Source organism: Channa argus, chromosome 12, assembly GCF_033026475.1.
Source record: "Channa argus isolate prfri chromosome 12, Channa argus male v1.0, whole genome shotgun sequence".
Classification (NCBI taxonomy): Eukaryota; Metazoa; Chordata; class Actinopteri; order Anabantiformes; family Channidae; genus Channa; species Channa argus.
In genome coordinates this window covers 9,114,582-9,142,544 of record NC_090208.1, presented here as the reverse complement: position 1 = coordinate 9,142,544, position 27,963 = coordinate 9,114,582, and the positions used below count along the sequence as shown (strand labels likewise).

Below are 27,963 nucleotides of genomic sequence, written 5' to 3'. Positions count from 1 at the left end.
AGATAAGACATCAAAGTGTTTAACTGTGCTGTGAGTTCACAGCTAAAGACATACAGAATATTTGTACAGTGAATACATAACAGAAAGTGTGCAATGTGTTGGAGCAATAATACTTTATTAATTAGAAGGCAGATTATTTATATCAAATATTAACTACATACATAAATATACCAATATTATAATATGCACAAACTTGGCACTTCTGACTTTTCCCAGTGAGTCAGACACTGTTGGTTTAGATCAGACCCTTTCGGTACCTCTTCGTATAATCTAACCACATTTTTTTATTTTTTTAAACTACATGACTCCCAGTGATTAAGCATTCAAATCTTTTGTTAAATACAGTAATTATAACAACATTTCTATTTTAAATCAGGCCAGATGTACAGAAATGCATTAGCTCGGTGAGTGATGTTAAAGGTGCAAATACAAAAAGACCTTTAAGACAAAAAGACAAAAGGTGTCAGAAAAAGACAGGAAACACCAAACTGAGATTCAGTCACACCCATAAACACTGCAATTGGTCTTATTTAAATAAAATCTCATTACACACTTGCAGATACAGATATTTATTACACCCCTCCATCTTACTTTGAAGACTGAATACCATGGAGTCTTTTTGTGTAATTATATGTGCTTTGACCCATGTATGCCTGTAGTTATTTTTCATGGAAGGCAAAAAACATAAACCTTCACATTGCTTTTATTTTGTGAGAGGAAACCAGGCTCTGATCTCTAGAGGGGTTAATTTATTCCATTGTGGGATTAGTCCTCAACCTCAGCAGCAAAAGGAAATTTGTGATGTATTATTGGGAGTCATTTCATACAACATGATAGCTGGAGGAGTTTAACACAGAAAATGAAGCTTTGTTAACAGGAATGAAAAACTATATTGTTAGTGCTGCATTGTAGTTAACTGTGTATAAAAAAAAAATGTATGTACTGGAAAAGTCCAGTCTGAAAAGTGCACTGCAACAGTGATGTTATGTCTATAATAAAAATGCAAATGAGTTAAATAAAGTACAAATGTTTACATAATAACAACAACAACTGCTTTAGATAAATTTGTTGCTTCACTGTTAAATCAGATGAATATATTTAATGTGAGGAGGCTGGAATTTATTTATTTTTATCAGTTTTAAAATATGAAGGATGTGGATGACACATATTAGAACAAGACCATTTTGACTTTAGCTGCAACAATCAAATTGTCTGAAAAGTTGGTGGCTTCTAAATGTTGGAATTCTATAGCTAATGCAATAAAATGCCTGCATGTGAGTTACTAATGCCAAAAGAAAAAAACAACAACTCATGTTTAGATGTGGAGGTTCCATATTTCAAAATAAATCCCAGCAAAACAAGGGTATTTGTCTGAGGGTTAAGTCTTTTCCCACTTCATATTGGAATATAGCATGTACATCCTAGGTGAAGGATTCCTAGTGACGTAGACCACGGAATAGGTCTAGGAGCTGTAAATAAACATATAAAGAACTAGAAACATCAGAGTTAAATGGTTAAAATCCAACTGAGTTGCCACTATACGTAAAGTTTCTTGTTTAGGTCAATCCTTGCAAAAAAAAAAGACCTTTGTTCAGATTTTGGTGAATTCTGACATGGAAATTTACAATGGTAACCAATAGACGGCCACCTTGTCAGTGAAAACAGAATAAAACAGACCAAAACAGAGGATGTTTCCTTTCTTCAATACTTGTCTGTCCAATTAAATGTAATCAAACAAAATGGCAAAATAAATACTTCATGACTGAACCTTCATGACTGATTAGCCTTAGCATGTTCCCAGCTGCATAGCATGTTAGCATCATGGGTTCAAGTTTTGACACAGGGCCCAACTACCAAATAGGACCATAAGATTACATGATGTAGGACTTTTGTGCCTATTGTCCCTTAGTGGTGCAAATTCCCAGACAAATTCTGCAAGTAAATGAATTGCTAAAAACTAACCGGTGTACAAAAAAAACCCAGTTTTATGATGTCCCTGGACATCTGCATCCTTGGGGCAGTTCCAGTTGGTTAATCCAGGCTTCGTTAGTAGTTGATTAGTTAGCACTAACCTGTAGGTGATCACTGTGTATATTGAGTATTCTCATTATATGCCACACATCACCACTTAGATCAAGTGTTTGAATAAACAACTTGGGGGCAGATTATGCGCTTACTGGAATGTGGTTTCTGTTGTCTTTACAGCCCATTTTTCACATTTTACCATAATGTCTACATGGTGTACATTATTAATTTCAGCTGGGATACATCCTTTTACTACCAGCAGGTTTTATGTTTGAATGCATAGTATGCATAGATTTTTGCAGACTGCATCCTTTTTTTTCCTACATTAAAAGTAATCTATATTCGAATGCATCATCTGACTTCCCGTAAATGAGCAGAAGACACGGTTCAGACTTCAAGTTAGAATACACTGTTTTTACTGTTATCTCCAGTTTGGTCTAGTGGTCTTGCTTGAGTCCCTAGAGTGAGTAGACTTGTCGGAGAAGCTGCCACTGTCTTTCCGCTGATGGGCTTTAGCGGGCATGGTGAGGGGTGAGTGAGGTTGTGCCCTGATGCTTTGAGACCTGTTAAGACCTGTTGAGTCAACTGAGTTGAGGCCATCTGAAGATCTGCGGGTAGTGGAGACTCTGAGAGAGCTTGTTCGAGTCAAATGTGAGGCGGGGCCTGTTAAGGGGACAGAAGAGGAGGTGGCAGTCTTGGATTTAGGGGAGACGTCAAAGCTAGGGTGGGATGAACGAGGAGTACCAGGAGGAGTAACAAGGGTGTGAGTCCATCTGAAAGAAGAAGAGGCGGTGCTTCGGGCAAAACCTGGAAGAGGGGATGATGAATGGGTAGATGCTTTGTGCAAAGGGGTGGCGGGGGCACTGACACTGCCTCCACTCACAACCCCACCTCTTTCTCCAGCCAGACTGAGTGCTCTTAGTGTGGAGCGACACATCTTCTCCTCCTGTTGGGGTTTGGGTTTTGGTAATGTCTTTCGGACAGACAGCCTCCTATGCAAATCCTGGTTCTGATCTTGGCCAGATGCCTGAGTACCTGAAACCCTCTGGTTCTTCAACTCCTTTGGGTCCAGTTTCTTGTTGATGCTAGAGCGTCGGGATGAAGGGGCAGTTGACGGCCTCTCTCTTTGGAGGGAGCCACTATTGCGGCTAGAACTGGTCAGACTGGTGGGTGTTGAATTGCTGCTAGATCCGCCTATGGTGGCAGCTCGTTTGAACAGGGACAAAGGACCTCGGCCAGTTCTGGAGATGGGTACAACCCGCCTCATTACCTGATTCTCTGAGTTTGTGAGTGTGCGGACCAACTTGCGTTTGCTGGTGCTCGAGTTGGCATTCGGGGTTGTAGATTTTATTTCTGTTAGAGTTTTAGAAGTAGGGAAGTTGTTGGCAGATGGTTTGGATAAAGATGCTAGTTCTGACTCCTCACTGCTGGAATTAGCTGTTGCTGTATTACTATTGGTTGGATGACAAGAAGCTGTGTGGACCTTGTCATCTGTGGATTGTTCTTGAAGTTTCTCTACATCTCTTTTCTCATTGTTAGATCCCTTTGCTTGTTCCTTCTGACTGCTTGCTTCTTCTTTTCCTTCCTTAGAGGGACCCGTGTTAAGAGCAGGTGCCTTAAGGGCTGATGCACATTCTGCTTGAGAAAATCTGGGGGAAGAGCCTTGAAGTGGAAGATCACAGCGGGAGACAGGCACTGGTTGGCTGCTGATAGGTACAGGCACTGGCTTCTCGTTGGCTGGCTGAAATTCTAAAGGTGCACGACTGGCTGGGGCAGAGGAAGCTAGCCGGTTTCCTCCCTGATTGTCAGTCTGACCCTGATCATTCTGAGTTTGTGTATGTGTGTCACCAGCATCTGTGAGTTCACCAGCTGTTTCGCAAACACCTGTCACACACCATACAACCACCTTTTCCTCCTGTCCCACGTCTTCCTCTCTCTGTGGCAACGAAGAGCAATTGTCAGATTTTTCAGTCTTCTGAATCTGGGGGTTATTCTGCACCTTCTGAGTGCAAGATTCGTCCATGCTTACTTCTCCCAAATCTGTGATTACAATATCGTCCTGTTGACATCCATGGAGCACTTCGTTGCAGTCGGACAGGGTGGTGCTTTTGCCAAACACTTTGAGCTCAGGCACAAGTGTGCATGTCTCCAAAACCACAGACATGTTTCTAGTAGCTTTAGTGTTTTGTTTGAACCCATCATCACTGGAGATTATCCGTCCACTTAGGTCTGGATCAGCTTTGTTAATTCTAGTTGGCTCCCAGCTCAAATCAGACTGAGTATGATGACCCAGGTTAATTTGATCTTTGCCGTCATTATTGTTGTGGTCGAATTGCTGGTTCAAATCAGAGGTAGGTTTCAATGTAACTTCCTTTGAAACATCTGCAGGCATCTGGGTAGCATCATAGCTGAGGTATGTGGTGGCTGTATTGTATGAGTTTCTGCTTTTTAGACTCCAAGCATTCTTGGGAGGCGAGGAACGAGTTTGTTGTGCCACGTCACCTACTTGCAGCTGCTGGTTTTTGGAAAAGTCTGGAGTTTGGGCAAGAATCTCAGAGGAGTATCTTGGACTTTTAAGGCCAGATTCAGGCGAAGGTAATGTCAGAGCTGTTCTTGCCTCCTCCACCCCTCTTCTCTGCTGTGTGAACTTGTGGTCTGGGCTTGCAGTTTCCAGAAGCATGCTTAGTTCCCGTTCAGCAGAGAAAGATGGTGAGCTGGATGGCGATTTCCTTGAACGCCGAACACCTGAGCGTGGGCTGGACTTGAGGGTCAGGAGCTCCATCAGCAATCCAGCTTCATTGTGTCGTGACATGTCAGTCTCACTGCTGCAGCGCAACCTGAAGACGCCACCAACCTACCAACAAGACCATATGGTGAAAATGTTACTACTGACCATACACTTTGTATGCATTTGCGTTTCAACATTTGATTCCGTGTGTGTCCTCCTACCTCCTCACCACCAGCCCATGAATGCCTCTTCTGCTCCTCTAGCTCCTGTAAGCGGCGACGTAAAGCTGCTTCCTTTGTCTCCCTCTCAATGTTTTCCTATAAAAAGGCAGAGATTTACATTTTTTCCTTAACTGCCATTTTTGTTGCTGAACACCAAGTGGCAGCACAAGTCAGCTTTGTTTAGAGTTTTCTTTTTCTAGAGTTCTTTTTTTCCAATATGTAAGTGATATGGCTCTAGGGATGGCAACTGCCACAGACTTTTAAATACCTGTAGTGCATACTGTGTAATATGGCCCAAATATGAAATTAATTTTTTTTTTTAAACTCAGGGCAAAATATTATCAACTTAAAACAATAAAAAATTAAATCCATTTTTAAAAACACCTTAAATGATGCAAACACCTACTGTGAAAACTTAAGCTACATTATCTCCAACCCTCTTCCTGCTTTTTTTTTTTTTTTTTTTTTAATCCAGCTCCTCCACGCTCTGTGCAGCCCTTCAGATTCAGAAGTTGCAAACCTTACTAATCAAGAAGAAAATAATCTGTGAGAAACTGTTTCTCTTCTTTTTTTGGGCAGAAAGACGAGCGTTGCTCAAATGCTTATACAAGCAAATATCCCTGCACCACTGCTAGTGATGTTAAAGGAAGCCTTCACTAATTTTAAACCTGCTTGTTGTTGTTTTAGTTTGGGTAGTACATGTACATAAACGCCATCTTTGACTTCCTAATATCAAAATATCTCTCTACTTCTAGATGAAAAATGCCTCCAGATGACATCACTTTGAGGAACCTTCAGTTCAGATTACGTTGCCTTGTTTCTCACACTATGGACCTTGAAATCGTGTCAACATGCTTTTCCAGAGGTCCCCCAGATGACATCATCTGAATGCCGAATTATGAAAAGCTCCCCCAGGTGATGTCATCTGGAGGAGTTTTTCAGCCACAAGCAAAGAAATCTTTTAATCCAGGGAAGTTTAAAAGCATTAATGTATATTTGCAGGCTAAACTAAAGCCATAGAAAGTTGAAAAGTCGCCCTTTAAGTGAAATGTCACAGGGGTTTCGACAGCATCTTTCCACATTAAGTAAAATGTTGAAGATAAGCATGCTTGTATTAAAAAAAGTGTGAAAAATTATGCATACTGTGACTTTATTTAAATACATTATTTACTCTTTAGTACAACCATTAATTGGTGTAATTTACTGAATTTAACATGGTATCAAGTAAACTCATAGTTCATCATGATCTTAGTTATATTACACAATAAATAATAATATGTGATATTATGGGAATATATATCACATATTATTATTGTTGGTATTGTAGATGTTGTATTTTATCTTTATTATAAATGTGTGTATAAATGAGCTATGTGTTTTTACCTGTACAGCTTTTGTGAACCTAGAGCAGAAGGTGTGAAAAATGTTGAAGCACTCATCCAGTCTGAATGTCTCTCTATCCTCACAGAAGAAGTCAATCAGTATGCTTCCGTCCTTCTTCAGCTGCTGCCGACTGCCGCGCAGTGAGCACAGAGAAGATGTAGCACTCTGAGCAACAGATATAAAGATAAACACAACAAAAATCAGACCTAAAACCAGAACAAAGTAAACTGCAGGTGTTAGTAACAAAGACTATCAATAGCCTGTTGCAGACATGAACTCTAGACAATGGATCAGGTCCTGACTATGTGTGGAGTTTCCCTTTCAGACATGTAACCAACATCGGGGGATAATCCATGCAAGATGCGTTCTCACTTGTTAAGAAGTACTCTGTGTAATTGGGCATCGGTGGTGCTTGGGCAGTTCGAGCATGGAGCCTTGGACATGATGCAAAAACAAACCTGCAGAAGTGACAGCGTTTTGCTTTGTAATCTGATCGTCCACCCAGAATCTCGTGCTGTCCCTTGTATTTATTTGAAGAATTCCAGGTCTGCCCGTAATGAAAGTACTATTTCCGTTGTCCTTCCAGTTCGACATTGTGGTTGGGTTTGTATGAATGAATGAGTTCTTCACCTTCGGTCGTTTGTATTTGCCAGGTTTCGCAGCAGTCGCAGGAAACTGACATCATCAACACCCCACTCACTCACGGTGAATCCTCTGGAGTATTACCACCTCTATTCACAAATGAGCTTGGCTGGAGATAATCGCGATTTCGCATCAACTGACTGGGTAAAATTCGAGTAAAGTCAGGGCCAACAGACTTGGTTGTTTGCGTTCACACATACACCCACCCCAGAGTGCATGTCTGAACGGGACTTATGAATTCTGGTACTCTGTGGTAATATTAACTCTCCCTGCGGTCACTATGTGCTCATTTGTGGTAATTTAGCAGCTGCTTGTAGCCAATTTGCATTTGCATTTGTGACAAAGAGATCTTTGTGACAACTTTGCATGTCATTGTGCTCATTTCCATCTGTTTTTGGTAACTTTGCATCTTTGTGTAGTGATTTTAAGTATACTGTAATGAGCTGGGGGGGGGGGGGGGGGGGGGGGGTGTCACTCATTGTGATTGCAACAAATTATTCAACTATATCTATATCAACTATATGTGAATTTTGCACAACCTTGCAATTTATAACATCATAACAACACTGCACATGCATCAGAATTTTGTGAGAAAAGCTTTCACAAACTTTTAGGCTCCAGTAATCACAGAAATGGCTAATCTTCATAAATCTACTGCAACAACCCAGACGCCCAGTTTTCCCCCAGGTTGCCACATAATTTGTGAAGAAATGTAACAGTTTACATTGTACTAACTTTCTACAGTTTGTGTCTGTTACCTGCAGGAAGCTGTCGAGTTGCTGCAGCAGCTCTGTGTCTCTCTGAATGTTCTCCTCCACTGAGTGAGTGCGAGTTGTTATCCACTGCAGTTCAGTGTCCAGTGTTTCTATTGAGATCCTACCAAAAAAAATGAACTGAAACGGTAAATATGGGAATACATTTGAACAAGAGGGAGTCAATGTTGTGTCATTATAGTGTTTTTGTTTTGCATTATCACTTCTATTTAAAGGCAAAATTAACAGATTGCATGTTGATCGCACAACAGGTAGAGGGTGCTGTTACCCCATGATAACGACAGATTTGCAGCGTTAAAAATCTGAATTTGACAGGATGTCTGACCTGGCTGCAGCTGGAACATGAGTTAACTTCAGAGGAAACTCCAACAGCTTCTCGTCTTTTTTCTGAGCCTCCTGAAGGACAAAAAAATAAAAGTTTTTTTTTCCCCATATGCATGGTTTGATTTCAAAGACGCCAATAATTATGAAATCTCAAAGGTTCTAACTATTAAGTAGCCATCGAAATGTGGAATACAGAAGTACAAGAGGGTTTCTGACCAGAGCAACAAAGTGCAGCAGGTTCATGCCCGGTTTGTTAGCCTTGGTGTCAGCCAGAGACAGAAGGGATGACAGCTTGAAGCCCACTGCGTTTCCTGCATAACCTCCCTGCAACACAGAGAAACTATTCATAAATCTAAATTATTAACAATCACACAGAGCTCAGCGTCTTTACTTAAATACAAGTGTCAATACATTACTGTTAAAGCATGGCAGAAATATTAGTTAAATGTAATACAAAGACAAAAAACTTTGTTTTGCAGAACAGTGCTTAACTACCATTATTTTGTGTCTCTGTCTCTTCAATTGTAATATGTTTGCCATTATTTGTGGCAGTTGTCCCTTAATGTATGGTCATTGGATCTCTTTGCAGTAAGTTTTCAAACATTTCAAATATGTGGTTTTGGTTCAAGATTCCCTTTTCAGTATATCATTAAATTACTTTATGTCTCGAAGCTAAAAAGGAAACTTTCTGATGTGACTGCACATGTCATTTGGTCAGGCAGTACATGCTTCTAACAACCGCAAAGCCACTAAAAGCTTGTGAAATTAACTATATCATCCTCTCCAACTAGCCTCAATCCATTTTTAGTTTCCTCTTTGTTTCTTGTCTAATTAATATGCATTAATGCTGTTTTCCACTCACAGCATTGAGGATGTTTCCAGCCTGAAGCACCAGGTGGAGAACAGCATGAAGCTCCTCACAAGACATTAGCTCTGGAGGAGAAAGAGAAAGAAGCATCTTTATTTGCATCAAACAACACACAAATTTCCACGTGGAAAAAAGATTAAAGAGAGAGGAAGAAATGAAGAGACAGGCATAAAGACATAAAGAAAGTGGAAATTTCTCTGCATGGAAAATAACAAAAGATAAACCAGGAGCTTATAATCCTAAAATCCCAGTGTGCGCTGCAGAGCGCGAGTGTGTTGTTACCCGCAGCATATGGAGGGTAAGTTAACAATTCAGGCAGTTATCAAGTTCACACACACTGCTAAAAATAGTCTAGGTGCTGGTTTGCGTTATGCGGAGTGTGTGTGAAGGAAGGAGAGTGTTTCACAGCATTTTACTGTGACACATCTAAATGTGTTACTGAGCATGGGGCACTTTTACTAAAGATAGAGTGAAAACACATTGGACACTCTTTATTCTTCTTATTGTCCCAAAATACTGTCCCAAAATACACAAGGTGTTACCGAAAAGTTTGATATGAACACCCAGCAGTTATTTAGCAATATTAATCAGTCCTTGTGTCCACTTGAGGAAAATGGACAGTGGATTTTAGAGCTTTAATTAGACAATGTCCACAAAAAAATGACACTGATCAGTGACCACTGATTCAACCAAATCAGTGGTCCGGACTCTCCATTAGCTGAGAGGAGCTACTCAGTCGAGGAAAAAGTGGCATCAGGACATCCCTATTTCATCCTTACCCTTGACATTTTTTTAATTTTTGTCGTGTGCTTATGGCTTTATAAGCAGACAGATATCTGAGTGGAATCAACCCTATTTAGTGGCATGTGTTGCCATTCAGCAACCAGGACAAGAGTAGCGACGAATTCTAACCTCAAGAAAACACTTAAACCACAAAACAGGTTAACCTACACCAAACCCTTATTCAGTCTAAATAACATTTATTTATTAATTTTCTCATCCGTGACACTGTGCTCGCATTACTAAAAATGGAGGAAATAGTAGGCTACATTTTTGGGGAATGTTTTAAGGAATATTATTAATCTACATTTAGTATTTATGGCATTAGCATTGTGTATGAGTGTAAACAATACACGGTCTGTGTTAATGGTAATGATGGTCATGTCATAAAGTGACTTTTCAATGATTCTTTTATAGTTTTTGGACAACAACGTATAAGACACACATTCTTTGTTGGTACGGTAGACTGCTGGTTTGATCTTTTAATGTGATCTGTTTAATATAAGAAAATCATAAAATATCACCAGACTTTCTTTTCCACAGTTTCCACAGTTGTGGAAGTTGGGAAATTAGAGTTATGAACTGTGAGAGCTACCACCTTGCAGAGGGGAAAGTGATAACAATGATGTGGGGTTGTTACCTTTGGTGGCTGAGCGAAGTGTGGTGATGTCTCGATTCATGGCCTCACACACCCCAGAAAACTCCTCCTTCAAAAGCATGGACTCAATACGGACTGAGAAACTGTAGAGACATAGTTTGTTCTTTATAATTAAGAAGCCCAGATTTTATGCCATTGCAAGCTTGCAACTACACAAATGAACTCATTAAAAAGTGAATAAAAGGCAGAGAAACACAAAATGCATGTTGCTGTTAGCGTTTGTCTAAATTAAGAGCACATTTCCCATCCGCTGTGCAGCTTCATGTCCCATTAGGTCCCCTCTTATTTTACCCACCATCTGCTGTTACTGGAAACTGAAAGATTTAACCCTATTTGTTCTGGTAGAAAAGCCTCCTAAGTCTTGTTTTTCGGTGTTCAGTGTTCACAAGGTGGTGCTTATTTCACTTAAGGACACTTAAAATCATACTATACTTATGTAATAGTAACAATAACAACAGAATAAAAAAAACAGCACTTTAAAAAAGGGTGCCAGTAGTTTAAAGTGCCAGCCTACAGCATATGGGGACAATATTAACGTGAGGGTAAGATTTACTACAATTGTTAGCACAGTGCACGGCATCTCACCTTGGGAGCTGAATCAGCAGGTACACAAAGGAATCGGCCAATGAGAGCTTAGAGACATCTCCTTGGTACGCCTTCAGCTTCTTTAACTGTACGAGAAAATGAAGATGATGCTGACATGATGGCATTTGTGTGTTTGGTTTTTAGTAAAGCTCAGAGATACACAGGATCACTGCCATCCACGTGGGCGCCCTAAAAACAATTGTTGGCGAGTTGTGGCGTATTCACGTCAATTGGCTTCAGAAAGTATTCAAACCACTCACATTTCTGCACTTATTTTATTAAAAGCAAAGGACTGAAGTCTGTCATTAACAAAACTATTGAGCCCCTTTTCCGTGTGCTCATAATGTGGTCAGGTGCTGCATGTTGGCTTTAAACTAGGTGTCTAGTTGCTTGGAGTTCACCTGTTGTGAACTGAACTGACTGGACTTACTGTAGCTGAGAAAGACACACCTGTCTTCATTAGGTCCCACAATTGACACTACCCACCTCCTCAGTGTCCGGCAGCAGTTTCAGCAGCTCTCTCAGAGGCTCGGCCCCATAGGGCTCACTGTTTCCTTGGCAAATGTCGTCTACTATCGTCTGATTGGACCTGCAGAAAGAAGATTTCACTTTTAATTATCAGAAATGGAATAATGAATTAATTATTTCATTACAGAAGTGACAATGATAGTAATAATCCTTTACTCGTTTGTTTCATCAAGCAAATATGGAAAATCTTTTCTGGTTCAAAGCTGCCCTCTTTAAACAATTAACTTGACAATTCAATTGTTTGCTTTTGTACAGAGAGTTCAATAAGAAGATCAATAAACAGCAAAATAAAAGACGTTTTCCATCTCTTAGTTTGTTTATGTCCCTTTGTTGTCATTCGTACCATATGTGTTGTCATTTTTCATATCTCTCGTTAGTTACATTTCATTTGTAGTTGTTGTGTTTCTTTGTACGGATCTTCAGTGTAGTTGCAGTTATTTTGTAACTCTGTAGCTTTATTGTGGTGGTATCTCAGCAGACGTGTTGTGTGACTTTGCTCTTTGTAGTTGCGTTACCTTTGTGGTCACATTGTGTATCTTTGTGGTCATTTTTCCATCCATTTGAGGTGGAGCTGCATCATGTGTTGTGGTGTTTGTATTTGTCGTCTTTTTGCGGGTTATATTGCATCTGAGGTCATTTTGAGTCTCTCACTACAGCAAATTTCTCATTATGGTCATTTTGTGAATATTTGTTGTTTCATCCTTTTCCGCGTCTTTGAGGTAGCTCTGCATCTTTGTAGCAGTTTGCATTTATTTGAGGTCATATCTGTAGGAGCAGCCTAAAAACCTGTGGCTACAGGTTGAGGCAGATGTAACAACAACCCATTAGAATAACATTTTGTAAAGAAATGTAAAACATGTTTGTTTTGGAGTTTACCAAAGATTAGTAAGCAATATTTGTCTGCGTTTGTGATGGTGCTGCATCTGATGTTGTGTTGTTCCTTGTTTTTCCAGTCACTTTGTGTGGTTAAGCTCTCTGACCTTTTGGGGACATGAGCCTCTACCCTGGGGTTGTTAGTAATCCGTCCATGGCTGCCATCCCATTCCTTTGATCTCACATGAACAAGGATCGTCAATTGTGGTTAGTCTAGCATTCCTGCCTGCATTCCTTAACATCTTTACTCATAACATCCTGAGATGTGGGCGAGGAAAAACATGACGCCATGACACCGGACACACACCAACACCCTTTCAGACAGAGTCTTACCCCAGGCAATGAAGGGGACATAATCCATGAAGCGTCCAAATGACGTCAACGGAACAACACTGACCCCTTCAGACTGAAAGCTAAAGCAGATTTTAGCCAGTGTTGACCCAAGGACGCAGAATGACTCAGTATATCCACTCAACACCTTCTGTCCTCTCTCTGCTGTGGCAGCTTTTAAGAGTTGTCCTGGTGTATAGAATTATAAACCACTGCTTCCAGTACAGGTGAAGCAACACGTCACTACCAGTGCATCTCTTTGAATTCAATTTTACTGTAGCACATTTTGAATCTAGGTGTTTGCTGTCAGAGTCACAAAGCCATGCTTACCTCTTGAACTGTTTGAGGAATATCGCAATGTTCATTGCTCGCTTGGAGTCCAGAATGGAGACCTGATCAAGACATACAGGCAAACAAAGGGAAAAAGAGCCGTGAGTAGGTGAAGGAACAATGTCTGAGGCAAATTGGAAACTGTCCTCACATCACCTACTCTACCATTTTTAATAAACATTACCATACATCATCCTGAATCACCCACAGATGGATTACCAAAGGGGGGAGGGGGGCTTGTTTTAAAGTCAAGGAGTACAATAAAACAAAAATGATACAATGATAAATTATCATAAAGGACACAAAATGAGAATAAAAATATAGTATGTTTGTCTAATGGTCCTGCCAGAACAAAACCACTACAGAGAGAGAGCTGGTAGCAGTTCCTCCTGGCTACATGGTTCAAGTGTCCAGGTGTCCTTAGACAAGACACAGAACCGTAGCGTCTGCTACTTACTTGTCAGTCACCTTTGATAAAAGTGTCCGCTAAATTACTTAACTGTAAGTGAATAATTGTAGACAAAAAAACAAATACAGAGACACACAAAATGACTACGGAGAGGCAGAAACTGGCATAAAAATAGAACCGCATGGACAAATCAACTAAAAAGAAAGAACTTTAAAAATACCAGAGCCCCCTAAGACATAACAACATACAAAAGGACTACGAGACACAAAACACGAATGTCATAAAACGAAGACACAAAACTACTAAGAAATTAAAAATGGCCAAACAGTGACACAATACAATCGCAATAAGACACAAAATAACTACAAAGAGATAAAAAAAATTATTACAATAAAGCATCACATTGACATAAAACGACAAATGACACAACCACACCATTGTTACACCCCTCTGGCTCACTACAGACGACGATGCGTCTGATGATAAGTTAAAAATACTGTGATTTACTAACAGCTCAGCTACATACAGGCAAGAACCAATTGGGAGCATTTAGATTCCAGCAGAGACCGAAGCCAAACATTTACCCCAGAGCAGCAGCCTCTCCAGGTCTAACCACCCACCCACAGACCCACACCTAAACACACACCTGCTCTTTGGCTTCTCTGAATGAGCTCCTGTTCATCCCTCCCCTGGCGAGCGCCACCTTCGGCTGACGGTCGTTCTGACCGAACAGCTCTTCGATGGTCTGGATGTCGATCTGATACTGCTGCCGCACTCTGCCCTGAGTCCACAGGTTGGACCGACCCCTCACCTGTGACATACATGTACATAGATCAGCCACAACATTAATACCACCTCCTGGTTTTACCATAAACGTAGGATATGTTTTTTAATCCAAATATTATGAACTAAAAACATGCTGATGTATCATTATGGTTTCACCATTAGTAGGAAAGTGTTAAAATTAGCTCCACCTTTACCAACAGTGACCTTTGACCCTTGTTTTTTCTTAATTAATTACTGTACATGTTTAGAATAATTTTCATAATCAATGTTGTTTAAATTACATTGTTTTCTTAGTGGGGTACTTTAACTTGTGTACTTTAAGCAAAATGTAGATAATCTGCTTAATTTCTTACTGCCCAGAGCAGACATGCTGACCCTTGTCCTTCATGATATTAAGGTATTAATGTTGTGGGTGATCAGTGTACAGATATACATACAATATAAAAGGACCCCACTGCTTTAATGAGATGGAAGTGTGTTACATCAAGCTGTGACTTTACCTGCTCCTCTGGTATGATTTTCCAGTAGAAACTTCTCACCCTCTTCTTTTTCATGTCTCCTCCTGGAGAGGGGTCTTCAAGACCTGGAGGTGGAGGAGGTACAGGGAGAGGAGGAGGAGGAGGGGGAGGAGGTGGTGGTTTAATCTGGTCTACTTTGAAATCAGAAAATCGTGATGCAGGAGGAGAAGGAGGAGATGTTGGCACTAGAGCGGCAATGCTCTCCTCCTGGGGGGAGTCTCCCCCCCTCTCACTGGCCGGGGAGACGCTGCCCATTACATGCATCGTGGCAGCTGATTGCACAGGAGGAGGGAGGATAGGCAGGGGATTTTGCTGTGAACAGGCAGATCATCGAGGGGGTGGGTCACCATGTCGTAGGGTGTAGTGATGATGACGAAGACGGGTCATCAGGTTAGGAGCATCAGAGATTGTTAGTCAAATCCAGATCAAGGAGGTAGCGGGGATGCAGAGCTAGAGGGAAATGAATAAAATGTGATTAAGTAAATGCATCATTATTGAAAAGGATACAAAGAATCACTTAGCTAGAGACTTTGTTTCAAGTGAAAGTTAGCGATAACCACAGACATCAATCCTATATTTCATATCAGAACAGGAATCAGAGGAGGAGATTCCTGCAGAGAGGTTCCTGTCTCCTAATTAAAGGAAAGTCATAACAATACGTCACGTAAAACATTTACTTTTGCGTTACGTGTTTTTAGGAGTTGCCTCATGTTTGTTTTCTCTGGACGATCCCGCATTCACACCTTCTCCTCAAACATTGAGTCTCTCAATTGGATGTGAAACCACCTGCTGTTCAAAGGGCACTGACTTCATTATCTGTTTCATTAACGTTTCCATTACATTTAGAATGAGCACAAAGTTTCCAGGTGGACCTGGCTCTTAATCAGGTAGAGAGGCGCCAAGTTAACCCAGGCGTGTACCCAGGCGTGTACCTTGCCTCTCACTGAGGATAGGCTTCAGCCCCCCACTGCCCTGGTACTGATCTCCCAGTTCAACTCACGATGATTGAGTTTGAGCTCAGACAGGACAGAAAGTCTGTTCAGACCAATACATACTTTCTGCGTTTGGTACAATGTTGGTGACTAATTGTGCCACCCAGCAAGTCTGAGGGTTGGGTGCAGTCCAAAAACCCGTCCAGCAGTGCCAGTACGCTGACAGAGCACGTGCCCGAAGAGTAAACCAGATCCACGGTTTGCATATTGAAGGTGAAGCGCTGTTGTTGTATTGTCCAGTTGAACCCATAAAAAAAAAAAAAGGAGTGAAATACGTCTGTGTACGCATCCTGAGTTGTAGTAGGAATAGAAGTTTTCAGAGCTCTACATTGAAGAATCCAAACAGCCTCTGCACAGCAGAAGCAAGACAGTGTACCCTCATCTGAAGGACATAGAACACAACAATGTGCACATTTGGGACAGAGAAGATAAACAGTACGACAGAGGCATGTGGAGCCATAAGTGTGTTCAGGTGGAGAATCCTTCTCTCACCGGTAAAGTCACACACCTAAAAGTCCTTTGTGTGAGGAGTTGTGATTTTTACATCCACATGACTGTCCAACCCATTCTCACCTACAATATTGTCCACGTGATCAGCCTTTTCACGCCATGTGAGACACTAAGGACCTGGAGGATATAACTGGGACCACCTGGCCAACTCCTCTGAGACCAAAGAATCTACTTGGATGAATAGTGGATGAGTTTCCAACTAAGAAGAATGAACTCCACACCTGGATGAGAACCTTCTCCAAAATGTGAGTAAGTGCAGCCCAAAGCTTCTATTTACCGCTTTATTTATTAAAACACACTACAGGAAAAGACTTGTAACAGGAAGTCCATATGCGGTTCACTGTGCATTTTCACTAAATACCTACATTGCAGAATTTGTTTCCGAACACAAAGTGCTCCCCCCTGTGTGAAGTTCTGATACACGTCAACAAAGATATACACTTCCTGCTGATGAATTAAACATGTGTGTGTGCTTACATAACTCGATCAAAACATCCATGCTTGATTTGATTAGAAAAATAATATTACATCTAAACTACAGTTTAGTTTAATGTTTTAGTTTTAAACTCTCTTCCTCTGTAACTTCTTACCAATTAGACTTAACTAAATAGGATAATTCTTTTGTCTTTCTGATCCATCTGATCCAGAAACCTGCTACATCAGGAACATGTTGAATTTAATAGACATTATTTTTTCCCCTTCAGTTCTAATGTTATAAACTGTTGTTATTTATAAAGTCACTGTCGCAAAAAATATAATTCAAACAAAATTCTATGTACAGTATAACAAAACTTTTCAAAGTGCAAATACAAAAAGGGTTATTAAACTACTACAAACACTGATTCATTCAACATTCATCGGTCATTCAGGTGGTTAAGGCAACTTTAATAAGATCATTTATTCTTCCTAATAAACTATAGGTTAGATATTGTATATTTGCCAAAAAAAGGAAAGTACAAAATCTGAAGAATTTAGAATTGAATTTAGTGAACTGTTCTTTCTACTGTTGTTGGGGCAAGAGAAAACAAGCAGAAAATTGCTTTTTGTGACCTGCACAACAAGACTTTTAGTCTCCTCTTTACTTCATGACTTGGTTACAATAAGAGTAACAGTAGGAAAAGGAACAAACTGTCAGGTACCGTTCTTCTTCATTACAATATCATTCATGTTTTGTGGAATTATTGAGCCAAATTTACCAGCACAGGCTACTGCATCATTGAGTTTCTGAAATTATTATGTTGATTTGACACCTTTGCTCAGAAACAAAAGAAAAGAGAAAAGTGTGTGTGTGCGCGTGTGTGTGTGTGTGTGTTTAAGAGGACAGGGCAGGGGCTGCCATGTGCTACCCTGGCAACAGGTCAGGGTGCTACGGATCGTCATGGTAACAGAGTAGGTTACAAACAGTGCCAGTTTATTTACTTGGCAGACAACAAAATTGAGGTCACAGCTCGTGTGTGTGTGTGTGTGTGTGTAGCCACTTTTGCTTAGATATGTCTCCCCCACGTTTTTCCCATCCCATTCCTCCTTCTACAAAAGCTCATCAACTAAAGGTTTAGATGACATATTTTATAAACTCAAGTGACCCTGAAATCGTCCAATCACACAGCTCGAGATGTACTCACAACAATGACACAATTTACAGCAAGTACTCTGATTGGATGATGGAGTTATAGGCTTTATGAATGGATTCAATTTGGCAACTTTCACTACCTACACTTTCACTATAACTAGTAGGCTAATACTACTGATGATACTATTACTGCCACTTTACTACGACCACTGGCATTGTTACTATACAGCTACTAAGATTATTCCTACTAACTGCTACTTACAAGAACCATCTAAACTGGTAGTAGTACCACTGCATTCAATGATTTGTAGTGATTAAATGCGGTTTTCTCCAACTGAGAGTCTACTAATAAAGTCTACTAATAACTAAAATGCAAGGAAAGTAAATTTTCAAAGCTGGGAGGAAGCATATTTTAATTTATATTTGTAAATCTTTCGATTTTTCAAGTAGTTGGCGATTCATTTTCTTTCATCCTTATTACTAATTATTTTATTGAGTAAGTAATTGGCAAATCCTTTCAGCACTACTCTTTATCCTGAGGTTGTGTCTGAAACAAATTTAATGTCAATCAATTAAGTAATTAGTGAGTATGATTCATCCTCTGGTTATTTCGATCATTTATTTCAATCCATGTAAAAGTTGTGGAGAAGTTTCAGTCTGTATCAAAATAGTGAATCGACTGATCGACATCTAGCAGAACTAGATGGCTTGGTAGGTCGGACCAGTTCAGGTGTTTTTCCATTACAACACAACCTTCAACTGGCACAAACACCTGAACTTTTGATATACTGTAGGTCAGCTATAAATTCATGCATATGAAATTAAAGTAAAGAAACCTAAAAAAACCTAATATGCTTCACCTGAGGAGCCCTGCTGCAACGAACCAACCACTGCACTGACCCAGTTATGATCCCTCCATACATTCATCTCTTGCTTTTGCTCCACATTCCCACAGTGTTTGCCCTGACCTCAATACTGAGAAAGAGAGAAAGAGGAGAGGGACCACAGTTCTGGAAATGAGCAACTTGTGAAGGACTGGGGATGAAATCACAAAGAACAAATGAGTAACTAACAGTGACAGTGCATGAAAAAAAATCCTCTTCCTCCTCCTCTCCACCCCCTTCCTCCTGCTTTGTCCTCCTCTAATAATTTTCCTGACAAACTGTCCATTAACTTGCTGCTCCACACACACACACACACACACGCACACGCACACGCACACGCACAGCCAGAAAATCTAGCAAACGTGCGTGGATTATAGAGAAATGCTGGTGTGTTAGCGAACAATAAGCAGAGATCTGGTGGAACAGGACTGTTGTGGTTTGTCAGTGGATGTACTATGCTATGTTTCTTAGAAAAGGAGAAACTCAGCAGTCATGCAGACGGGTAAAAATTAACTTCACAGGTTACACTGTGGGTGATACACTCCAAAGGCAAAATTGAGCTGCTAGGTTGAGAGTCTAGGTTCCAGGTTCCACCCATACACTGGGTTCACGTGGATAGAACTACTGAATGGGTCGACACTGCACAGAAACCTAAAAGCACTTCACCACATAAGAGCATAACGGGACAAAAAGCCACACGAAAAACAAAGAGATGTCACATGGCTACAAAGAATAAAAAGTTAACACAAAAGAGACAGACATCACCAACAAAACAGCCACAAAGAAGCACAAAAGAGATTCAGAACAGCCTCAAAAGGAAACCGACCAACTAAAATCAACGTATCCACCAGCCACAAAGAGAGACTGTCTACATATTGCATTACATGCTTTACATATTACTAATGTCAAGCAACCAGATCCAGTATCTCAGCCAACATAACCGAGGAGAATGACACTAAGACCAACACCATAACAAGACAAGTATTGACATTTATCAGACGCCCCATTAACCATATTAAAGTTAATGACGTAGAGGTTGTAACTAGGGGGACGAAAATCTTTGCAGTGACATAATTGTCATTACTTTTACAATAACTTTTTATTCATTGATCTTATTGTTGTTTCTGATGATAAAACATTTGTACCAGCTAATGGTGAATCATTTTGTTAGGTTTATGGTTAAGTTTGCAGCTCCCAACCTAAAAATTCTCTATGTACTTAGTTTCCACCATTGATTACCACTGTTGGAGTTATAATTAAAGCATATGGTAAGAATTAAAAAAAAAAAAAAAAAAAGAGCAAGGATAAACCAGTTTTAGACACAATGAACTGACAAATATTTACACAACAAATTCATTTGACCTCTCCTCTTTCACACAGAATAAAAAAAACCTTTACTGAACAAACAACATGACCTCAGACTCAAACACACACCGTGCTGGCGATGACTAATCTGTGCGAGCACGATGACTCACACTGGGAGACAAGTTATTATTAAATGAGACACGATTACTGAAACAATGATCATCTGGACATGATGCCAGTCTGAGGGCTTATATAACTTTCTCCGCATCTTAAAGCTTTCTTCCTGAAGGAACGCACAGCTCTCACTTCACAGTCGGTCTGCATAAAAGCAATATTCAAGTAAAAGTGTGAGTACTTCCATCAAAGTGCTCCCTTATATGCAGAAACTGTTTTACTCAAGTAGAAGTACTAAGTATATTCTAGGATCATTTACTCAAACTGAAGTACATGGTAAATGCTCTGCCCCACCGGGAGCAACCCAGGGTTCAGTGTCCCGCCCAAACCGCTGGAATCAAACCGCTGACCCCGCCATTAGCAGACGACTTCCATAGCTCCCAATTCACAACCGCCCCATCAAGTACAAAAGTAGAAGTACTCCACAAAGACAACAAAGAATTTTAAACTCTATTGAAATTGATGCTATTGATATGATGAATGCACAAGCCAAGTCCCGTTTGGTTCCTCATAAATAATGTATGTGGAGAAATGTAAAAGGTTCATGTGTATTTAAGTTTTATTTATGCACAGATTCAAGGAGAGAATGGCTTCGTTAAAATGTTAAATAATAATTTATTCTACTTAAAATTTTACCTTTAAAGAAATAAAGTAAAAAAGGTTGTTATACCAATAAAACTTCTAAAAAGTAGAAAATATCACAATAACACATAGGAAAATACTAATACCTAAAGTGTACTAAGGGCATTGTTCGAGTAAATGAGGGCAAAGGTAGCAATTATTTATCTATTACTCTAATAAAATACACAAATTAGTGAATAGCTGACAGTTCGACTGCTGATACGAGCAAAAACAGCACCGTCATCATTAAACTCATGGCTGTCAGATCTGTCGCTCATGCTCATGCTTTTCCAAAATGCAGCCGTTGTCCTTTCTGGGCTGATGTTTCTCCAGTGACTCAGTGGAAATAAAACTCAATCTCTGGCTTTTTGAAATAAAACTCAGAAGGGTTTTCAATCCAAAAGGCTGAGATGGGACTACATAAGTGGTAGTTTGCTGCACATTCTGCTGAAGCAATGAGGATGAAGCAGACACCCAGGCCCTGATTTCTAATCCTCTGTGGTTGGGTTCAGAAAGTTTCCAGGCTGAGCTGCACAGATCCTCCATCGCTATGTCACCTGCAGGAACTCATACTGCCGACTGGCAGAAAATGGTCAAATACACTGGCTCTCATGTAAGAAAATTTTTGTATTTGTGTCTTAACCATCACTTACTTTTCTCTGTTGCACCTAAAGTGGGACTAAAGTCCCTGCTCATTTGAATTTTCACTTAAAGCTATGGTAAGACTTCAGATACAAACATCAGACAAATTAAGTGAGTACCTGCTAAAACCCTTAGTACATAATCGTCTCTTTTAGCATCCTTCAGACGGATACTCAAAAGGGAAATACTTTTGGGGAAAAAAAAAAAAGAGGATTTTGTAGTGAAAAGATGTACATTTAAATAGCTTATTTCAGACGGCAAACTTTATTATTAACTTTGGAGTGGAAGTGTAAATCTCTTGTTGTAGTACTAATGAACACCACTTGTGAACGTTGCTAAGATCTGATCATTAGTGTAAAGACCTGACTAAAAAGAGTAAAGACAGTAAGAGTAAGTGTAAAAGGAAGGAAGTGACACTGCATAGCTTCATGAAGCCAAGTCTCCCCAAAACAGCCATGGACATAGTCACTTGGCTTTTGAGACAACGGTTTGTATGCAACAGCTAATATATAGTATTTTAGAGTGAGAGACACAGCTGAGAGACAGATTCTCTAATTAGGCTGCAGACCTAAAGACCAAAGACTGGCGTCTCCTTTTCCCGAACCACATCTGTTGGCGCGATGACGATTTTACCAACACTAAACCCAAATCTAACAGCAAACGCACAATAATGGCGGATGATGCTTAAATTGTATTTAGTCAAACAAATCATCAACGTTCGACGTGTTTAACGCGAGATTAAAAATGAACCGGTATTGGCAAATGCAGGACCTTGGTAGAGCAATCTGTGCTGATTTATACATTTATACGATTGACCTGCCAACATTGCATGGCCATACGTCTTCCAATAAGAATTATTACGAGAGCTATTCATCAAAATGGCTCATAATCTATTTTCTCATGCCATTGATATATTGGGGCTATAAATCCCATATTAATGGATTATTTTAACAATGCTCAGTTTTAGTGTGTCTCTGTATTATGATGTGTTTTTATGTCTCTGTCAGTTTTGCTAAGATAAGAAACTGCTTAGAGACTTAGAGGGAGAGAAACGACACGTCTCTTAGAAATCCTGCCTAGTTCTTACCATATCATTTTCACCTTGTCGGTGCTGAAACGTCTGATAACAACCTGACAGCATCGCAGTGAAGCTGTTGGAGCACCAAGGGCTAAATAAGACAAATGGCTACAAACAGCGACTCGTGAGTCACAGCGGGCTTTAAAGTCCCCCCCCCTCCTTTTCTTGTGACTTCTTTAGGTTTACAGGATGGCTGGTTGCTGTTCAGATTAGCTCTCACACTGTCTCCAGCAGTGACAGATCAAACGCCTCAGTTTGGGGATTAAAGCAGCGGGTCAGCACTCTGAACATATAAACTCAGACTAAAGGAAGAGACATCTGCTCAGAAAGTGAGTGAAAGGTGCATTAAAACACCAATGAAACTATTCCGACATCCTAAAAATGACCCAGGAGTTGTACACAGAAGTACACAAAGGTCGTAAGGTCGGTCGTTATGTTCAGTACCAAGAAACTATCCATGCAAGTTTGCCTGAAGAACCACTCCAGAAAACAACAACGAACACTCTGCATTAAAATAAATCGATAACATAGGAAATCTATTTTTGTTCATGTGTTAGCATGTTACAATTTGTTTGATCCATCTGAGGCTAATGGCATTAATCTTGTAGATACCTGGTCGTAAGAAAAAGTGACAAATTAACATGACCCGATAGTCAGCGGATCAGCAAACACATATTTTACTGGAAACAACATTTTTTCCACCAAATGCTGTGCAAATCCATCCAGTACATGCTGATATTTCACTAGACAAGTGCAACATTTGAGCTACTTGCAATGCTACATGAGAAGACAGAATGACCAGAGGGACTGGGATTCATCTTTCGGGGACAACGAACGCCACTGGAATCTATTCAACAGTTGCTGTTGTATTTTAGTCTGGATTAAAGTGACATCTTTGGCTTCCCCAGAGGCACACTGTTGGCTGAAACAACGTAAGAAAGACAAAATAAACCAAATAATGGTCATGGCCTAACCATGATGCTGAAACTATGTCAGGAATGACTAAGGACATATTCAGAAAACACTGGAGACAAGCTAGAAATAATCCAAGGAACCACACCAAGACCACTAATGACCCAGATACTCTCCAAGAACACACCTAGAAAATACATGAAGACTATCCACAAATTATCTCAAATTATCCCAGAAGTGACAATTGCTTAATTAACAAATAAAGTACAGAGACATTTCCTGAAACATTTTTTTATACCGTTTGACACATTTGAAGATATCTGAGTACTAGCTCCACATAGGAGCTGTTCAGGGCCTTCTGTCACATTATATTGCCTTCATCAGCTGATGGAGCAAAGAAATCCCTCCAACCTAAACACCATAGAGGCCCTTTCCTCATCATGGTTGTCAACAGCTTGGCTAGTAGAACCAAGACAGCATGGGAACAACAAAATATTTGGCTACATGTAGTTTAAACTATCTTAGTTAAAAAAAATAAATAAATTTTTGACTCTCGCTTTCATGGTCTCTAAAACATTGTTGTATGGTCATGGTTAAAATGTGTATTTTACAGTGGGACAGTCTCCTCTGTTGCCAAGGGACATTTTTAGGACTTCATGCCCATGTGGGCTCAAAACCCATGTTCAGAGATCATTCTTGGATTTAGAACCAGCAGGTGACAAAACGGTCTTGTTACAAGGTCCAATTACTGCTTTGGAACCGGTGGCCACAGCATATCAGAGCCAGCTACAAACCAGTCTAGGGTAAGCAACCAAGAACATACCCATAAAATTAATACCTAAAGAACTAATATTTTATCCAAGATGCTGCCCATTAACAAATATACAAGAACTTTACAATTAATATTCCAACAAGTATCCGAGAACTATCCATTTACACAACTTATACACACTCTAGTCACAAGAATTTACCAATTCCACACTCACAAATAGCCAATAATTGAAATCACTGCACCAACAAATAAACGTTATCAATAACTTAGAAACAGTGACTCGAGAACTACATAAACAACCACAGGTGCTGAAATAAACTACGAGACACAAACCCACTGTCCCGGTCACCATAGATACTCATTCGAAGGCCTATTGTTGATCACACAAACAGTAAACACGTGTATGTGGGTGGGTTGTTGGGGGCGGTGGAGGTGTTGTGGGGGCAAGGGAAGACCCCCCACATTGATGTGGCTCCGAAAAGCATCTGTGCTGCATTCTAAACAACATTAGCATGAAAAACACATCAGTTCTGGCTCAGTTTTTTTGGGGCCCTGTTCCTTCTGAAAAAAGTAGAATAATTTGCTTTAAATCTCTTTCACGGCTCTGCTGAGACGGTGACAGGTCTTTTCTTTAGTAGAGGAACAAAGATAAATTAAGTTTACCGCTGTGTTTTACAGTCAGGGAGGGACAAGCTAGGCAAATGGCTGGCTGTAAGCATCGCTTGTCTCTGGAGACTACTTTGGAGACTGAACCCAAACAGTGTCCCATATCTAAAAAACAAAACAAAACAAAACAAAAAAAAAAACAACGCCCTCCTCTAATGTCTTCACTGAAGCTTCCGGCAGGTCAGGGGGTCAGGCAGAGCACTCAAACCCCTGAGGGTTTACTCCGGCCTGTCCACTGTATGATGGGAGACCTGGAGGGAGAACCAGCAGGAGACACAAACGCTTACAGATGTTTGGGGGCTGGAGAAACCACACCCACTACCTCCAGAAAAGGATGATGTGATGGATGACACTTGTGAGAGATCACAGCTTTTTAAATTACTTTTTCACAAAAATTTAAAGCTTAAAGCCACGATGATGATGTTGGACCGGAACAGCACAAACAACTTCTCTTGGTACATGTTGTAATTTTCTGGCTAAAACAATAAGGTTTGGTGAGCTTGAAGCTTTGTAAATGCTATTTTCAACTCTGTCAAAATCTGTTAAAGATCCTTTAATTGAAACATTTTATGATGCAGATACTGTTCTGACCTGCACCTTCCTCGCTGAATCCTTTCCTGCCCACTTTTTGTACAAAGCTATACCAGCTGAAGTTTATCTCAGTATCTTACTGGATGCTAAACTTAAGAACCTCTGATTTATATATTTTTCATGCAGATTCAGCATCTAATTACAATTTGACGTTGCGTCTTCTTCACTAAATCCTTCCCTCTTCACCTTGTGCACAAAGGACCCAGGGTGCTGCTGGGTTTTAATTTCGAAAAAAACATTTCTGAAAAAAATCATGACGTGGTGAGTCCAGTCCAGTTTGCAAATGATCAAGCAGCACATGCTTTGAAGCAACGATTCAGTTTGTATAAACGTGCACATCACTTTCTTGTGTTCTTAAATTGAGGTGTGTGTTGACACATGGTGCCTTAGTTTCAACACCCCGAGGTTTGAAAACCTGCTTATGTAAAACCTGCTTTTCTCCTGTCTGCAGGTAACCTGCAGTGTGAGATTCGGCATGTAGTTAATCTTACATTAAAAACACACTAGGCTTAATGCTCAGTAAAGTAAATATGTGAAGATCAATTGCAGTCATAGAGAAACTGCAACGATAGTGAAGACAATAAAGTGACGAAAGGAAAAAAATACAATGCGGAAACTTAAAGACTCACTCCTGAATATGAATACAAACTAAAATATGTAGAAACATCAAAGAGAGAAAACAAAAAGGCAACATTGCTGAGTCTACTTTTAAGCAAAAATGCTAAACATACGCTGATTCAAGCTTCTCGAATGCAAATATTATTTTATTTCTGTACTCTTGTGATAGCAAACTGCATATGTTTGTGTTTTGAACTGTTGTTTGATAAGACAACATATTTGAAAATGTCACCATGGTCTCTTATGATAGGCATGCATCTCTGTTTGAGGACAAAACAACTGATAGTTAAAAATAAAATTAAAAAAAAATAAAATAATGCTTCAGGCCTACAGCTACCAACATTACAACTCACTGTGGAAAACTACCACTGGAGAATCTTGGTTTAATGCCACTGTGGAGAAACCACCATAAACGCTACTATAAGCACATTATGAGGAAATAAATGTGATGTCATATAATCTAACACAGCAGAAAGTGCTTTAGAACAGCGCATAAAGGTTTAAACATCCAACACACTCATGATGAATGTATTACCAACAACACAACATCAGAAAAAAGCAACAAAAGCATCTTCAGGAGCCAAAGACACGTTAGAAATCATTTAAGCAATATCGTACAACATGCTCTTCACAGACACTAATACTGCAACACACTGAGCAGCAAAGTGCAGCTCACACATCGCACTAAAACACCTTTTAACAAATACAAGCCTGTTGTTGTAAAGGTCCAATCTGGTTCAGTACCATTTACACACGGCCGGAGTATTTTACAACCAGACCTCACAATTTGAATCGAGATGAAAACATCATATGACTGTTAAATATTAAAAATAATAGGCATTAGTAGGTCAATTCCATAAAAGCTGTGGATGTGAATAGAGTTTGGCTGGTGTAAAGTGCCGCCGTGTTAAGAAGCCTTTCAGCCCGCAGAGCGACACATTTAAGCGGTAAGTGAACTGACCGTCGCGAAGATATCAAATGAGAACCAAGACAAAACAGTGCGTGGCGGTATTTTTCTCAAAACTTACCCGAGTGAACGTCTCCACAAGCGCGGGCGCACCTGAGCGAAACTGCCGTCTACAAACGACACAATTTACAGCTGAACGAGATTCACCGACCCCGGTTGACTTAGGTTCACATCCACAGGTAGCGCGCAGCGAGCAGCTGACCGACTCTCCGTCACCGGCGGCTACAGGAGCGTGTGTGTGTGTGAGTGCGTGAGCCCAGGCGGCTCTGCGCATGCGTGCTCACTCAGGTGGAGGGGAAAGCGCTTTGTGCTCACCTGCTGGGATACATGAGCACACAGGCAATTGTATATTAAAGACTTGAGTAAAGATGTTGTGTAAAATTAACAAACATCCAGCTGACTGTGTGTGTGTGTGTGGCCCAGATAAGCTTTGCCAGCTCCGCCCTTGGCAAAAAACAGACTTCTCGCACACACACGATTACCCATTAATGTGTCAGCAGTTTTTGCTGCTTTCATTGAAAAAAATAAACCAAAATAGATGATAATAATAAAACTATGTTGCAGCTTTCAAGCAAAAACGTTCCTTATTACTTTTGGTCTTTCTGTATTCTGTCTTATGCTGGTTATCTCGTGTGTTTGGTAGCTTTTCACCTTTTTATGCTAATTTTGTCTTTATTTTTATCCTTTATCATTTATCTGGGTTAATTGTGTGTCTATTTTGGTATCTTAATGTTTCTCAGGAATTCTGTTGCATTCTTTTTAAATTAAATGTTTAAAAATTTCATTTCATAAAAAAGGTCATTTAAAAACATTTACTGTGTGTGTTCACGTTAATATTTTGTCACATTAGCATGCTAACATTTTCTAATTAGCACTAAACAGGTACTGGATAAATTATAG

The 27,963-nt window shown here is 40.1% G+C and overlaps 1 protein-coding gene across 1 annotated transcript; it reads right to left on the bottom strand.

The window, feature by feature from the left end:
- Positions 1-96: 96 nt before the first annotated feature.
- LOC137137389 (FH2 domain-containing protein 1-like) lies at positions 97-27,700 on the bottom strand. The gene is made up of 14 exons (XM_067523599.1): positions 27,125-27,700; positions 14,744-15,211; positions 14,104-14,268; positions 13,049-13,110; positions 11,474-11,576; positions 10,988-11,073; positions 10,385-10,485; positions 8,959-9,029; positions 8,313-8,420; positions 8,098-8,168; positions 7,758-7,875; positions 6,358-6,522; positions 4,975-5,070; positions 97-4,879 (listed from the first exon to the last, which is right to left on the bottom strand). The coding sequence occupies exons 2-14, from the start codon at positions 15,023-15,025 to the stop codon at positions 2,447-2,449; spliced, it is 3,861 nt and encodes a 1,286-aa protein (XP_067379700.1). The 5' UTR covers positions 15,026-15,211; positions 27,125-27,700; the 3' UTR covers positions 97-2,446.
- Positions 27,701-27,963: the final 263 nt, after the last annotated feature.

Excerpts from the sequence above, each read along its gene's own strand:
- LOC137137389 (XM_067523599.1), bottom strand. The coding sequence starts at position 15,025 with ATGCATGTAATGGGCAGCGTCTCCCCGGCCAGTGAGAGGGGGGGAGAC. Across the intron at positions 13,111-14,103 it reads TCAGAGAAGCCAAAGAGCAG|GTCTCCATTCTGGACTCCAA; the intron begins GTGTGTGTTTAG and ends TGTCTTGATCAG. Across the intron at positions 11,074-11,473 it reads TGCTGCCGGACACTGAGGAG|TTAAAGAAGCTGAAGGCGTA; the intron begins GTGGGTAGTGTC and ends TTTCTCGTACAG.